We start from the raw sequence: 16,678 nt of genomic DNA, 5'->3' as shown, positions 1-16,678 counted from the left end.
GTGAATTGTTTTAGATATCCTCATAAATTAAGCAGGACTTTCAGCTTTCCAGTTTTATAAAGTTATACATCTAGATGTATCAACTGATAGTCACCCACGTGTGAGCTCTGTGCTTGCAGGCCATCACCCAAAGAGATACAATTTAAAATGCAGTGCTGAGCCATGTGAGGGAACATAGATCAATTTTTCACCCTGAGGAAATTAATTTCTGTATATATCAACTCAAAGTTTTAGAACTCTGGTCAGTCCCTATGTCATTCAACAAACCATACCATTTTATATTTTAAAATAGTTAAGCAGCACATATCTTCATATGAGAAGGTTCTGTAGCAGTATCTTTAGTTAAACTACTCAGTTTTTAAAAGAAGGCATTGAAATGTTAGTGGTAATTAAGCCACTGACCCAGGAACAGAACACATAGGGACAGTGCTAGGCTTTCTGGCCCTGACCCTATCACCAATCTGTTACACCACACTAGTCCTTCACAGGCTGGTCCATGCCAGGAAGACTCCCATTTTCATTAATACCTATATTTATCTGACAAAGAATCTATGGTGGACTCTAAGAAATGCTACTGCACAACTTAAAAACATAGAAATACAAAATAATCCTGACTATAATAAATAAATATTAGCAATAATAAAATAAGGTGACATGTTGTGAGATTTCCATAACTATACAGATTATTCATATAAAAATTTTGCTACCAATGCAGAAAATGAAACAAATTCATTACATTGTTCTCATTATTCTTAATAAGGAAAATCTCAGTTCATCAGAGAAACATATATTTCTCAAAAGTTAATAGTTAAAAAATTATCATGTGGGTAAAATTTTTAGACGTATAAAATAGTATAAGTAAAATATTGATTATGTAATTGAAAAATGCAACCTATAACAAAAAAGCTTAATAAATAGAGTTTCTGAAAAGAATAGAAACATATGCACTGAAAATAATTCAGATGTCCCTTGTAAATATGAAAAGATGTATCTGAAAAAATAAAAAAAACTTCACTAAGACACCATTTCTTACCTCAGAGAATGATAAAAATTGGATTTCTAAAAATAAATTATTGATGAAATCAACACCCTTTTGCCCTGCTAATGAAAATGCAATAATAATCACTAAAGGAGAGAATATGGTAATATCCAGCAAACCCTTTTGAATTTCTTGACCAATTCCTCCTTTAGAAATATATCTCAAAGGCACATTGGCAAAAATACAATAAAACAAATGCACAAGATACTTCATTGCAGTAAAATTCAGAATTCCAAAAGATAGGAAATAAGTCAAATGCCCACCAACTGAGGACTGTTGAATATGCAACGAGATATCTACATAATGTGTTGTTATATTCTAGTTATGGTAGAAGATCCAGGATATATCAATTAAAAATGCAAACTGTACACCAATGTATTTGGTATGCTACCTCTCATCTATGGAAGGAAAATATGATTGTGTGCAATTATTTGCTTAAATTTTTAAATAAAGAGATAAACCCAAAACTGAACTACACTTCTCAAAAGTTACCAAGCATATTGATTTGACCTTGGCATTATGAATATAATTTACAAAGTCATAAATCAAAATTTAAGAAAAGTGAAGAAAAGAAATCTCTAAAATGATAAGCAAAACACAACCAATGAAGTGACTTCATTGAACTGACAACCATGAAGAACAGGAACATGAATGGGCATCTGAAATGAACAGACAGAGAAGGAAAAGCAGCAAATAAACATATGAAAAAATGCTCCACATCACTGGTCATTTGAGAGATGCAGATGAAAGCAACACTGAGATTCCACCTCGCCCCACAAAGAATGGCTGCTATCAAGAAATCAACCAATAGCAAATGCTGGCGGGGTTGTGGGGAGAAAGGAACCCTTCTCCATTGTTGGTGGGAGTGCAGACTGGTGCAACCACTATGAAAATCAATATGGAGATACCTCAAAGAACTAGGATTAGAGGTTCCATTTGACCCAGCCATCCCTCTGCTGGTTATCTTCCCAAAAGAATTAAGAGAATCATACCACAGTGATATATGTGCACCCATGTTTATAGCGGCACAGTTTGTAATACGTAAAACTTGGAAACAACCCAACTGCCCATCAGTTGGAGACTGGATAAAGAAGATGTGGTTTTTCCATAAAATGGAGTACTACTCAGCCATAAAGAATGAGAAACTAGAGTCATTCATAGGAAAACGGATGCATATTGAGGCCATACTCTTAAGTGAAATAAATAAGACACACATGTGTAAATACTGTATAGTTTCTCTGGTGTGAAAAACTAAAAGTGTAAATAAAATCCAAATTGTATAATTGACAATGTAAAATAGGAAGAAAGGGGCTAAAGGTGTAGGGGAAGTAGGAAGAGTAGGGGAAAGGAAATAAGGGAAAAGAAAAAATATGAGAAAGGGAAAAATGGAAACAAAGTCTTTGTAAATAGGGAATGGTGGAGGGGGTGAAGGGAGGACAGGGGTATGGTGAAAAATTGAGAACCAAGATCTGTCATGTAAAGGTATAAGATCCAAATGATAAATGTAACTGTACTGTATATTTAAAAAGTACCAATAAGGTAAGTGAGAAAAAAAAAAGAATAGGAACATGAGACTTTAAAGCACTGTAATTTTACTATATGACTAAGCAAAATATATGCTAAGCATAAAAGAACAGCAATGAAATACTAGTTTCCAATTAGCCTAGTATTAGTAACACTATTGGTATTCTTGTGCACATTTGTAGGATTAAATATATAGGTGATATATTAATGTCAATGGGAACCAGGACTTTCACTGTATGACAAGAGTGATCCAAATACAAAGTAAAAACAACCTCTATAAACTCAGTATTATAATATATGTTAAATCACTGTGAATACATGAGATTTCTTCCCTTAAAAAATCATACAAATATTTTCTACTTCTGATCAATGAAAGGTCTAGACATTGGCAGACCTAGTGACAACAGCCATCCCTAGCATCCAAACTGTGGGATCTGAATGTCATTTCCCCTGGAAAGAGTAAGAGCTGTTTAGAGAAACAGCTGGTTCAATTCCTGAGATGGTAACTATAGGAAGGGCCTAGGACATCATCTCAAACTAGAAGGCTACTCCAGTTTGGGGCAATGGCCATAGAAAGTGAAATTACCACCTGGAAGAAATACCTACATTTGTGTGCTCATTGCAGCATTATCTACAATAATTATCTATTAGCATTATCTACAATAGTCAAGATATGGAGAATCAATCTACGTTTCATCACTGCTGAATTGAAAAGAAGAAAATGTATTCCACACACAACAGAATAAGATTTGTTCTTTAGAAAAAAGAGGGAAATCCTGTGCTTTTTGACAACATGAATGAATCTGGAGGATTTCTTCCTTCAGTATTGGGGATTGAACCCAGAGCATTTGCACTGAGCTATAGACTACATCCCCAACACTCCTTATTTTCCACTTTGAGACAACGTCTTCCTAAATTGACAAGGCTGGTCTCAAACTTGCAATCCTCCTGCCTCTGCTGCCTGAGTATCTGGGATTACAGGCCTCTGTTACCGCACCCGGATGACCCTGAGTGATACCATAGTAAGTGAAATAAACGAGTCACAGAAAGACCTATAGTACATGATCTCACTTACATGTCAAATTTAAAAAGATCAAGCTCATAGAAGCAGAGGATAGAAGGGTGGTTCCCAGGGGCTAAGATGCAGAGGACACCAGAAAATGTAGGTCAAAAGTATTACCTTTAAATTTTGGAGATCTCATGCATAATTTTACTTGGAAATTTTAATACACTCTTTCCACTAATTAAAAAAAATTTTTACATCACTAAAAAATAATGTGTGAATAAAACTATGGGCCAACTAAAAACTAAGTTGGTATATTTATATATATGATTCTATCTATCTAACCACTGCAGACTATATGTTCTTCCCTGTCCATATAGAAAATATACAAAAGTAGAAAATATATCATTCCATGAAGCAAATCTCAACAAATTTCAAAAGACTGAAATAACTCATTATGTGCCTAATGACTACATTGGTAGTTAAACCATATACTCTTTCAAAGCAATACCCTTTAAATAAAACTCATGGTCACAAAGGAACCAGAATAGTTCAATTCCCGGTACAAAAAAAACAAAACAAAAAAACAACAAAAAACAAAGGAACCAGAATCTTTAGTGCACACATTAAAAAGATAAAATATTGATATCACTTATAAATGCTTTGGAAATCAAGAATCTGAGAAAATTTTAAAATAGTAAATTATGCCCCCCCAAAGCAAAAGAATAAAGCCAAGAGCAAAAGTTAATGAAATAAAAGTCAACAAAATATAAAGAAGCCTAACAGTTTGTATTTCAAGAACATTAGTAAAATTAATATGCCCCCAGTAAGACTGATCAGGGAAAAAACACAAATTTTTTTATATCAAGAATAAAAATAGACATCACTAAAGATTCTAAAAACACTGATGGGTAGCAAGAAAATATTATAAAAGAGTAGATAAAAGAGTTTCTTGAGAAAAATATTACCTAAACTGTGAAAAATTTTAAATCTGAATAAATCTGTATCTGCTAAATACATTGAATTAATAAGTTGACATTTTCTAACAAAGAAAACTTAAGGCTCAACTAACTTCAGGGGAATTCTTTGAAATATTTAAGGAAGAAGTCTTGTCAATCTATACAAATGTTTTCAGAGAATATAAAAAGAAGGAATGCACTTCAGTTAATTTGAAGGTATCAACATTGCAATTTGACAAAGAAATTACAAAGTAACTACTTGGCTAATATTTCCCAAATATAGATTCAAAAATTTGAAAAAAAATAGCAAGTCAAATTAATGAAATGAATAACTTGTCAAGAGCAAGTGGAAAATATTTGACAGATGAAAAGTTGGTAGGCTGAAGGCATCTGTGCTCACAAGACCCTTGGAAGACACTTGCCAAGGTATTCAGATGCAGAGGGCAAACAAAAACTCAAGCAAGGAAAAGGAACTTAAAGAAGAAGCCCATAAGAGGAGATCCAGTAGCAGAGGCGTTTAGAGCAAGAAAATGGGCTGCTTCTTGGTTCCAGTAGTGCTTATATCCCAGATACACCCTCTTTGGAAAAGTTCAAATTCTGTCTTGGGAAAAATTCAAACCCAGTGCAGTGGCTGGCAGGCTGACAACTGGCACTGAGACCAGCCCTGGGAACAGAGAGGATCAAAGGGCATAGTCCTGGTTAGGGACCCAGAAACAGGTACTGAGGGATCACGAGGGTTTGCAGTGGCTGTGAGCAGTGGGATGTGGGGGTAGAGAAAAGACCCTGGAGCAGCAGAGAGGGCTCTCTCTTACTGTCCTCCAAGTACCACTGGAAGAGTAGTACCCAAATTTTCAGATGAAGTGCACTTCAAGCTAAAGCTTATCTAAAGAGACAAAGGTCACTCATATACATAATGGTAAAGGGAACAATTCAACAGAAAGCGCTAGCAGTTGTAAATATAGATGCAACACATCAGCACACCAAATTTCATAAAACAAACACTACTTGATATGAAAAGACAGACACCAATACATCGTGGTGGGGGACTTTAATAACCCACTCTCACAGGTCAGCCAAATGAAAACTCAACAAAGAAAGATCAGTCAAACGACACCACTGAACAAGTGAACTTAACACTTCACAGATTGTTTCGTCAAAAAAAAAAAAGGGCGGGGGAGTATATACTCTTCTCAACAACTCATGGAACTTTCTTCAAAATAGACCATATCTTAAGTAAGAAAGCATGTTAAGTAAATTCAAAAGAATTAAAACAACCTCTTGCCTCCTACCAAATCACTAGAAACCTACTGCAGAAGAAACCACAGAAACTACACAAAGCCATGTACGTTACACAATACAATCTTGAATAATCAATGGATCGCAGAAGATATCAGGGAAAACTTTAAGTTTTTGGAATCAAAGGACAATAGCAGTGCACCATATCAAAACCTGTAGAACACTCACAAAGTGGGTGCCAGTAGGAAGTTTATAGCTTTGAATGCCTATATTGGAAGAACAAAGCAATCCCAAATAAATAACCTAATGATGCATCTCAAAGTCATAGAAAAACAAGAGCAATAGAAATCCAAAACTTGTAGAAGGAGAGAAACTATGAAGATCAGAGCAGAAATCAATGAAGGTGTACTAAGAAGTAATACAAGCAATGAATCAAAGGATTGGTTCTTTGAAAGGATAAATAAGATCAATGAATCCTTAGCTAAACTTACCAATAGAAGGAAAGAAAAGACCCAAATCCATGTAACTAGAAGTGAAAAAGGCAAAATCACAATGGACCCCACTGAAATCCAGAGGATTATAAGAAATAGGTACAAAACATTACATTCCGATAAATTGGGGAATCTAAAAGAAATAGATAAATTCCTGGTCACATACGAATTACTAAAATTGAACCAAGTAGATATAAAAACCCTGAATAGACCAATACCAGCAATAAAATTGAGGCAGTAATAAAAGCTTTTGACTAACATAGACCAGGGCCTAACTGACTCCCTGGATGAATTTTATCAGAACTTCAAAGGAGAATTAACTTCTCAAACTCTGAAGTTGAAGTTGAAAGGGAAGGAATGCTTCCAAACTCATTCCTTGAAGTCAGCACTATGGTGTCATCAAAACCAGACAAGGCTCAACATAAAAAGAAAACTACAGCAGAGATGCTATAATTCTCAAAAAGATACTTTCAAATAGAATGCAACAAATCATTAAAAAGATCACCTATCATGACCAAATTGGCTTCATTTCAGGGATGCAAGGATGATACTATATACCTATATCAATAAATGTAATATATCATATAACTAGAAGGATAAAAATCATACAATCATCTCACACCTGGTTGCTGTGTCTCCCATCGTACTGCAAAGCCTCTCCCTCTTCTCAGATGGTCGGAATAGAGATGAAAATAGAGCGCATTATCACTACTGTGAAGATCCTGAGGGGCCGTGGAGCCACAGAATCTTCCCAGTGGAAATTCCGCGGAGGAATCTCCATCATGAATCTGAAGAAACTCATGTGGGCAATTGCTCTCCAATTCTAATTGGAAGAAAGTGAATGTGACACGCAAGACCTAAAAATATAAAAAAGCCACAATGTATTATTTTTCACATCCAGGTTAACTGTAAAGTATTACTCCTACTAACTAGAAAGCACTTGCATAGAGAGACATATCTGCTATATATCGTAATCATCCACCAACAAAAACAGCAATTTTCCATGGTAAAAGACATGTATTTACAATTGTGGAGACCCACCAGCATGGTGGTGCATGTCTGTAATCCCAGCACTCTGGGAGGCTGAAGCAGGCAAATCAAAAGTTGGAGTTGGGCAACTTATCCAAGACTTATAACTTGTCTCAAATTATAGAGCATCCCTGGGTGTGATCCCCAGCATAATTTAAAAATTGTTAAGACCAAATTTCAACTAATATCAAAATATATTTAAAAGTATTTGATGAGCTAGAACTGCTAATTACCTTGATTTGAGCATTATACACTGTACACATGTATCAAATATACTGTACCATACATACGTATAAACATTGTACATCAAAACATTCAGGGAGATTTACCTAGATTCATTAAACTATTACATTATAACTGACAGTGTTTTTAGTCACTAATATGAAATGATCACAAATCTACTTTGAATTAAGTGTAACCAGCTAATATTGCTATCCACAAGTGAGTATCACACGCAACTACATTCACCACCACCCCTCAGGGATACCAATCTCAGGAAGTGCTCAGATGCTTAATCCAGGCTGGCACCCTTGACGATAGGCAGAGAAGGCATTGCACAGCCTGCAAGTCTTTGTGGGCTGCATATTATGTGTGACCAATACCAAAAGAATGGGAACGAGGTCGCAGCAGTATGAAAAGTGCTGAGAACCCAAGTATAAGGGAATAAACATGAAAATGCATATCAGACAAACTGTCAGGATGTGCAACCTTTAAATACAGTAATAGAAATAATACAATTTAAAAGATTTTGTAACAACAGCTTCATTTTAAACAAACAACCAAAACAAAATTGTTCAATTTATTTTTTATTAGAAACTTAAATCACAACGGTATTTGGCTAATGAAAAAGAATTAAGGAACATTATTGAAATTCCATGTTATAGTGTTTATTAAGATCTGTTATCCATCATTACACTATTTCTCTCTTGAAGCGATTTTTTATTTTACTGGGGATCAAACTTGAGACCTTGCGCTTGTGAAGCAGGCAGTGGCACCACGGAGCTAAATCCCCGACCCTCACTTGAAGCAATTTAAATAAAAATCAAATAACATTAATTAATTGAACTATCCTCATTTGTATATATTTCCCACTATATATGTTATAGTAGGGGAAAAGATACAATCAAGAAAAATGGAATGAATTTTCTTAAAAATTGATAATAAACATTTTTAGAGTTTTTCACATAAGAATTTTTTTCTTAAAAAAAAGTGTTTTCAATGTCAGGAAATAGAATTCATGAAAACTAAATGGAAGGAAGGAAATACACCTAATATACTCACTGGGAAATTCTTTTGGAATTTACTCTATTGTGGGTTAGCAGGCCCTAAAAAGCCCTCCCTCCTCAAGGGAAAAATAATGTTTCTGACCCTTGTACATTGTCCTCTGTAACACTAGTTTGCTGGGAAAAGTTAATAGGTTTTCAAGGGAAAGTCTTATCGATTCAGACAGACCACTACATGTGAAAAGGTTCAAAAATTTGGTTGAAAAACAAATACTTAGAAAATCCAAGTAACTAATGTCCTTGGGCTCGGATTAAATTTTAAGGGTATGTAAGTGTTTAGAGTTACAGGCTCTGGAGTCAAATGGCCTGGCGCTGAGACACTGCCTGCCCCAGGCCCCTGGACAAGCTTCCCAGCTGCCCAAGGCTCAGCTTCCACAGATGCAGAGAGAATAACAATTCCTGTCTTTGCAGCTATGAAGGTTAAAAAGGCAATGGTGTCCGTGAAGCACGAACACAGTGCCTGGCACAGACAGGACAAGTGAGAATAAGAGGGTGGGCCTCGTAGTAGTTACCATTTGGGGTGATAACTGACATAATATGAAGATCATCTTTAAGCAAGCAATACTATCTCGGTAGCCTTACAAATAAACCACAGGATTCTAGCTGCCCGACCAATTTGTAGGGAATTATTCATTTCCTGATCAAGCATGGCCTTTAGAACCAAACTTTTCCTTGAAATTTAACTATTCCGATTACAAGCTAAGTAGTGGTTTTTAAAACAAACAAACAAAAAACAAAAACAGCTTTACATAGCTCCTCTCACTTTCCATTACTTTATTTACAGCATGAAGGTATTATTACTTCTGTAAAAGAGTTAGTATGAGGTTAAAGAAAGGTAACCAAATGTCTAGCCTGGAGCCTGGCACTTAGCAAGTACTTAACCAGGAGAGCTGATTGATCACTTAACGTACTTATGCGTATGTACGCATAACGCATACTCAAGCATACAAATAAAATGTGTGCCTGGGCAGGAGTCACTTCATTTACCTTTCCCTCCTCGGTTCGGATAACCCAGAAGCAGTTCACATCATGATGATAATCAACCTCGGAGGGCGTATAGCTGATGCTTCCGTTCATCCCCGACACGGACCCTCCACACACTGCAAGGGAAAGGATGGTGAACCGTGCTCTTCGGAGACCCAGAAATAGAAGAGGCGGGGCAAACTCTAGCCCACCATTCCCTCTTTGCTGTCCGCTTTCCTAGTGACACGGAGCCCACCTCAAAGCGTACTTAACATCTCATCCGTTTCCCCAACTTCCCTTCACTCCTATTTTCTTCGGCTTCCGTTCTCTACAACTCCGTGAGACTTTACTCACACGATGTAGTGCTTAGCTTTAGCTTTTGCATCCCACTTGCCACAGTGCATTAGTTTCGTCTCTTCTTCACCCGGGGGGTAAACAGATAATAAGTGGAAACCAGGATGCACTCTTCTATACTGTCCAAGTAGTTGAATCAGAGGTTTATCTTTAACGCACAGTAACATTTCGAGAAACGTGTGGATTCGGAATCAGGAGTAATAAGTGAGGGGTGGTCGTGAAAGACTTTATGGAGGGGGTTTAAGGTGAAGTACTTCTGAGGAGCAGACACATCTGGATGGAAGATTAGGAAGGAATTCGGGGAGGACTGTGGGGAGAAACATCTCAAATAAGAAAGAGAGTGGAAATACTCGTTATGGTACATAGAGACAAAAGAAAAGGTGGCAAAGAAAAATGTCTCGCTTGAGTAAGTATTTCTAGAGAGCTCGTGAAAATTCAGGTTAGATGGATAGAGTGGTTGCTGGGTATGAAAGTAATTGAAAATCACTTCCAATCTGTAAGTAACAGGCAATAAAGAACAAGCACACACTGGAGGGCAAGAGTGACATGATTACATGTGGTATTCCAGGGAAACTGGCTGCTATACAGGAAATGTCCTCTGAGGAAATCACAAAGAGCAATACCTTAGCGTATTTTAGATTCAGAAAGGATATAATGAAAATAGCGCATACTGATTTAACTTTCGAAGAAAAATTCTTCTGGCTTAAGGTGAGATTTGTAAATAAATATCTACTTAACACATTCTGTACCATTGATTTTCACAGTGAGCAACTATAAAAGAAAGTAGGTTCCGTAGGGCAAGCTGCAGAAGGCTTCAGTGAAGGATGATATTTCTAAGCTGTATCTGTGTTGTAAGAAATGCTGACTGTACCTTGCTGGGGAATCTGACAGTGAGGTCCAGTCCAGGAACTCGTGCATTCACAACTGAAAGCGTTCACGCCATCGACACAAGTCCCCCCATTCAGACAGGGACTGCTCAAACACTCGTTGATGTTTTCTGTACAGTTGACACCAGCCCAGCCTGAATCACACTTACAAAAATAGCCAGAGACTGTGTCCTAAGGAGAAAAAATGTATAACGCCATGAAACAAATGGATAGACAATAGATAGAGTCAACCCAAGAGGTAAAGTGATATTGAAGAAGTGAATCATACTAATTACTCTCCAGTAGTCCAACTTATAATTTTTAAATGATAACTGTTCACTATAAATCACCCTACTTATTTGAAGATAGAATATTAACTTATTGATTTTTCCTGGGAACTAAAGCTGTCAACTACATTTTATCTTAAGAGTTATGCACAGTGTCTTATCTTAAGCTTGATTCATTCTCTGAAAACTCATGAGTCATATAATATGCATTTCATAAAAAAGTGAAACTAAAAGTTATTCTCAATATTCAGTCTCCCTAGAGAGAGCAAAGGACTCACTGTGCACTGTCCATTTAAACAGGGGTGACTTAAACAAATATTTCCAAGCTGCACACATCCATTTGGTCCATAACCATTTCCGGTGTATCCTGGTGCACAGGTGCAGAGGGGTAACAAACCTGTTCAGAAAGAAAATGGAAGTGTAACTATAGGTACCCTCCTAACTTCGGACAGAATAACTGCACTCAGGCTCTGGTCTCTTGATAAGAATTCACCAATTTTCAAGTCTGTTTATTTCTACAGGCAGACAGGAAAGGGTATGAGGAAAAAATATTAAAATCTTTATTTTTTCATATTTTAAAGTAAGGAGGCCATTCAATATTTCCAGTACTTTGCATATAGATTGACACTAGTGCTGTCATCTCATATGTCCGGGGGTCTTGAGCTGTGTACAAGTGAAAGACACCAAGGCAAGGAAGGTGAGGCTCCCTCCCCATGGAGGGGTTGTCAGCAGAGACCCGTGTGGACAACGGGATCTGTTTCAAGCCCTGGGTATACTGTGACTGATTCAGTCCTCTCTGAAACAGGCACTATTACACCTGCTGACACCTTCACAGATGAAGGCAGAGCACAGACACATCATCCTGACCAAAGTCAGCTGGAACGTGGAGGCACCAAGAGAGTCTGTGGGTTTCCCCACTGCCACCACATGGAAGTAGGAGTTACCCTCTCAGTTCTGAGGACGCACAGTTTGGATGTTGCCCGTTTCAGTCAAGGTAGCTAATACAAAATGAATTTGAGGCTTTAAAAGATTCCTGTAACGGTACTGCAGATTAAAGATAACACAGGAACATAAACAAATGGGGACATCAGCAAAACGCCAGCACCAAAATAGCCCCCAAACTTTTTGGGGGGCTCTTTCTCACCATGTTAAAAGGTAAAGCAATGACAGGCTAACCAGGCTGGGAGAAAATAATGTGAAGTTATTGAATCTATCCTATACCTGAGGTAATGGCCACTGAGATAGTAGCTAGATATGTATAGCATAAGAGCAACTAGGATTGTCATTGTTTTCTTCTGCACTTAAAAATGTCATTACATTGTTTTTAGAATATTTCATTAAATTAGTGACCGGACACTATCAGATTTAACAACAAAGACTGCATTTCATTGAAAATGTTCATGTCCTTTCTATTGCTGTAAAATAGTTCAAATAGTACGTGGAAATCAGTACAACAAGTAATATATCCAGAATCTCTCCCCCATCAGCAAATACTACTGAAGATAGATACAAAGACTTGCTGAAAATTAAAGGAACAAAGAAAATAAATTGTGCAATACACACCACAGAGTCACCTGATGATGTAAGCATTTTTCACATCCTCACTTTATATTATTTGCAAGATGTGGTTTTAATAACAAAACACAAAAAATGAATAATTCCCTAGAGGTATGCTCTTTACAGTTAATCTCCTCTTTTAAATTAATGTTTACAGGGGAAATAGACTAGGAAACCTCCAATGCTGCTAAAGTATTTCCTGGGCATCTTTGAGGTTCCTGGAGTAAGCTTGCGGTTTACAGAAAAGGTCAACTTGAAAATACAGAAAGTGCTACTTCATGTCATTTACATATCTTCTAAATGAAAAAGAAGTTACTTTGATATCTTAAAGTGTATGTAAAATTGCACTTTCCATACATGAGCTCACTTAATCCTGTCAAGAACCCCATGAGATAGCTGCTATTACTCATTTCACAGACAAAGGACTAAAGCACAGAGAGGTTAGGTGTCTTGACCAAGGACAGCAAATCAGAAGGTGGTGGAACCAAGGGAGGAGGACAGGTTTTGTCCCAAGAAATCATGTTCCTCACCACTTTGGTATACTATTAATTATTCAGTAAGTATTTAGTCACAAGTATATTATGTACTGTGCACATACAGGTATATCTCCACATATGCATTTATACTCTTGGCTATACATGCATTTATATGACAAGTTAGGATAAAATAAAAGTACTATTTTGAAAAAGCAAGAAATATGATAAGTGACTAAGTAAATGGAGTAAGGTCTATCCATCTGGACAAAATTATCAAGCTGGTTTTCTATTTGATGTCTAAAATAAACAATAATAAATTCTTGGAAGATTCATGTGTAATAAGAAAATAAAAATATGAAAGAATATACACCTGGCTATGTTTAAGGAACTCAGCAGGAAAGGTGCCTCTAAGTATGATTCTAAGGGGAGTAATTTTAAACTTTTAAACAGAAAATAGCACTATGAAATTAAGAGAACGGTGAATTGCCCTGAAAAAAAGTGTATGTAAAACATAAAACAGACAATGTGATGTCTTCAGACAAAATGAAATTTTATACATCAGTAAGAAAGTGAACGAGCAAAGGGTATAAAGAAATAGAAAAATAGCTAGCTAGTAAAAGCACGAAAATGATGAGTCATCCAAAAGGATAGATGAAAATAATGGGGAATGAATTTTTGTCTATGAAATTGAACCGGATTTAAAAAAAATAATTGTTTCCATTATTATCCAAGGGTAAATATGTATTTTCATAAACTGTTGGTGGGTGCACACAGTGAGTCAACATTTCTCAGAGAAACATTTAGCTAAATTATGGGAGGTGACCCCTTTTAAGCAATACTGTAGACCCTGGATTGTTCTAGATCCGTTCTCTCCTTGTTCTGTAGTAAATATATTTCGGCACATTTGTGATGCCTGACACACAGACTACTTGCGAGCTCCCTTTCCAGTTGACTTGGCCATGTGGCTCCACTCTGGCCAGTGGCACAGAAATGCACTCGTTCTTAAAGGAGGGTGGCATTCCTTTCTTCCTTCTTCTCTCCTTCCTGCTTGGAACAGAGGCCTGAATTAATCGGCCTGCATAGTTACTTTGGAAAATAGTCACCACGTCAGAGCAGATTGCTGAAGAGCACAGCTCGTTGCACTTTTTAAAAGCCAAGTGTATAGTTCCATAACACGAATTGTTTTTGGCTTGAAGTAAGAATTCTGAGGAGAGAAGATTTCATTTCTAAACTCCTGACTTGCTTTAAAGCATTTTAATAAAATACCTAAGGCCAAAGAGAGAGGTGCGGCGTTACCGTGAGAAGACGAACACTGTGCGTGTGGGTGGCAGCCTCCATTGTTGACCAAGCAGATGTCTATGGCAGTGCACACTTTTCCGTCACCCTGGTACCCTGGTCAGAGGAAGCAGGGGAGTGAGAAACAAAGTCAAGGATATGGGAGAAAGGTAATGCCAATCTGATAATCAGATATCATGAGTAGACCAACCAGACGCTCTATATTCAAAACAAAAGATTCAGGAAAATGTCGTGTCATAAACAAATACCATCTGTAGTTGAAAAGAGGAGCCACAGGAGTTAGCAACCTGACTTCACACATAACCTTCTGCTTTGCTCCTAATAAGAAAATGTATGTGGCAGTACTCGTAGGCTTAGAAAGGGTGGACACTAACGAAGTTGACATCTCTTAATTTCTGTGATTCTAATATTCTTATGGGTAAATCATTGTAGAAGTCCAAAGTACTGTTACTTTGTGTCACTGAAACTTACAAGGTTTCTGTTTATCTCTTAGAACTTGCTGAATTTCTTATTCATCAATTTGATTTATAATAACAGTCGTGACTTCTTTCCGAAAAAGGAAACTAGCATGCATCATATACCTGTTTTTAGTAAAACTTATATGTTAAATATCCCATGAGTATACCATATTAATAGATTCTATGTGTGAACAATGGCACAGCAGACCTGAAATTAACCTCGAAAACGTATTTGATCCTATTCCATCTCAGTGGCAGCTTCACAGTTTGTAATGGCTTGTTTTCTACTGATACTAAAAATAATCTTAATGTCTTTCTTATAGTATAGTTGCACTAATATATCCTGAATGCCCAAGTTAACTGAAATATTCTGTACTAGTCAGTTTCTTTCCTTAGATAGAAATCAGTTTTATAATGGAACACAAGATTGTTTTCAAATGTATGTTTTTGCCAGTAATGGCTTCAGGAAACCTGGTACAATACCTGGTGGACAATCCTCACAGAGAAAAGACCCAGGTGTGTTCACACACCTAACAAGGGGAGTCATAGAACAGCCACCATTATTTATCTCACATTCATTTATATCTTCACAAATATACCCATTTCCTTGCCAACCTAGAAAAAGAAGATTTGAAAGGTTAGCTCTACAAACCAATCAACAACAACAACAACAACAAATACAAATAGTTGAAACATGTACAACACCTGCTATATTAAAAAACTATAGATTAAAATGAGATATACTGACACACTGGCAAAAAATTGCTTTAAATTCTTAGAAACAACTTCTGGTGAAGTAATAGGCAAAGGTGGTACTTTAATCTAGTTAGTTGGATGTATTAATATAACCAATTTGGAAAGAGATCAGGCAGTAGTCATTGATATTTTAAAAATATATACATATTGACTATCAGTTTCATATTTGAAACATTCTACGGTGATAAGACTACAAACATATAAAAATGTAGATAAGATGTCTATTATAGTATTGTTTAATAGGAAAAAACAATCAATGGTCAACAGAGACATAGTTTAAAGCCTTGTATTCATCTATACTGCAAAATACTAGACAATTTTAATATTGCATACACCTGCATGTCATCCCTAAACACAAACACACACTGAGAGAATCTTCCCATACATACTTCTTTCATTGAAAGTAACAAATTTTAGAATAAAAATGCAGAGCTGGGATCACACTCCCAAGGTGAGGAAAGAACTGTTTTATAACCTGCATGTGTTTCTGTGTGTTTGTATGAGCAAAGGAAAATGTAACAGTAATCTCACTAAAGAGATGAAGTCCGAGGTAGAGAGGATATCATTTTACTTTATTCTTTTCAGCTTTATTTGATAACAAGTTTGAATGTCAGACTGATAAGTTTGTGTTATTCTTATAATTAAAGTTATTAAAATTATAATAATGTTTAAAAACTTTGAAGCCTATATAATATTTATATTCTTGGTCTAAGTAGAATCCCCTTCTAAAAATCTACTAAAGACAATTGTCATATTTGTGCATGATTCATTGCAGAGGCTAAAACTAAAAGGAAATATAGCCAACTACTAATTAATGGTCGTTTTCAGAGTGATCAAATTATGGGTACTTTTTGGCCTATTTTTCTTATTTTTGCATTGTATTTATACTTGAATAGCTGCCTAATTAACGTTCAGGAAAAAATAATGATTAACAGGAAAACAGGGATTTTGCTTCTCTTATTTATCTCCAATAATACAAAGAACACAAAAATACATTGCCCAAGGGCTGGGGATTTAGCTCAGTGGTTCTGCCGTCTGCCTTGCAAGCACAAGGATCTGAGTTCGATCCCCAGTACCAAAAAAAAAAAAAAAAAAAAAAAA

General features: G+C 36.3%; 1 protein-coding gene across 1 annotated transcript in view; it reads right to left on the bottom strand.

The window, feature by feature from the left end:
• Cubn (cubilin) overlaps positions 1 to 16,678 on the bottom strand; it is a 263,953-nt gene that overhangs the window by 233,413 nt on the left and 13,862 nt on the right. Inside the window, exons 9-14 of the mRNA XM_010607108.3 lie at positions 15,305 to 15,436; positions 14,364 to 14,459; positions 11,313 to 11,431; positions 10,753 to 10,939; positions 9,552 to 9,664; positions 6,875 to 7,109 (exon numbers count right to left, since the gene is read on the bottom strand). Coding sequence (XP_010605410.1) covers positions 6,875 to 7,109; positions 9,552 to 9,664; positions 10,753 to 10,939; positions 11,313 to 11,431; positions 14,364 to 14,459; positions 15,305 to 15,436 — 882 coding nt within the window. The remainder of the gene's footprint in view (positions 1 to 6,874; positions 7,110 to 9,551; positions 9,665 to 10,752; positions 10,940 to 11,312; positions 11,432 to 14,363; positions 14,460 to 15,304; positions 15,437 to 16,678) is intronic.

Source organism: Fukomys damarensis, unplaced genomic scaffold, assembly GCF_012274545.1.
Source record: "Fukomys damarensis isolate Sample0158 unplaced genomic scaffold, DMR_v1.0_HiC HiC_scaffold_37, whole genome shotgun sequence".
NCBI classification, from domain to species: Eukaryota; Metazoa; Chordata; class Mammalia; order Rodentia; family Bathyergidae; genus Fukomys; species Fukomys damarensis.
This window is presented reverse-complemented; position numbering and strand designations above follow the sequence as displayed.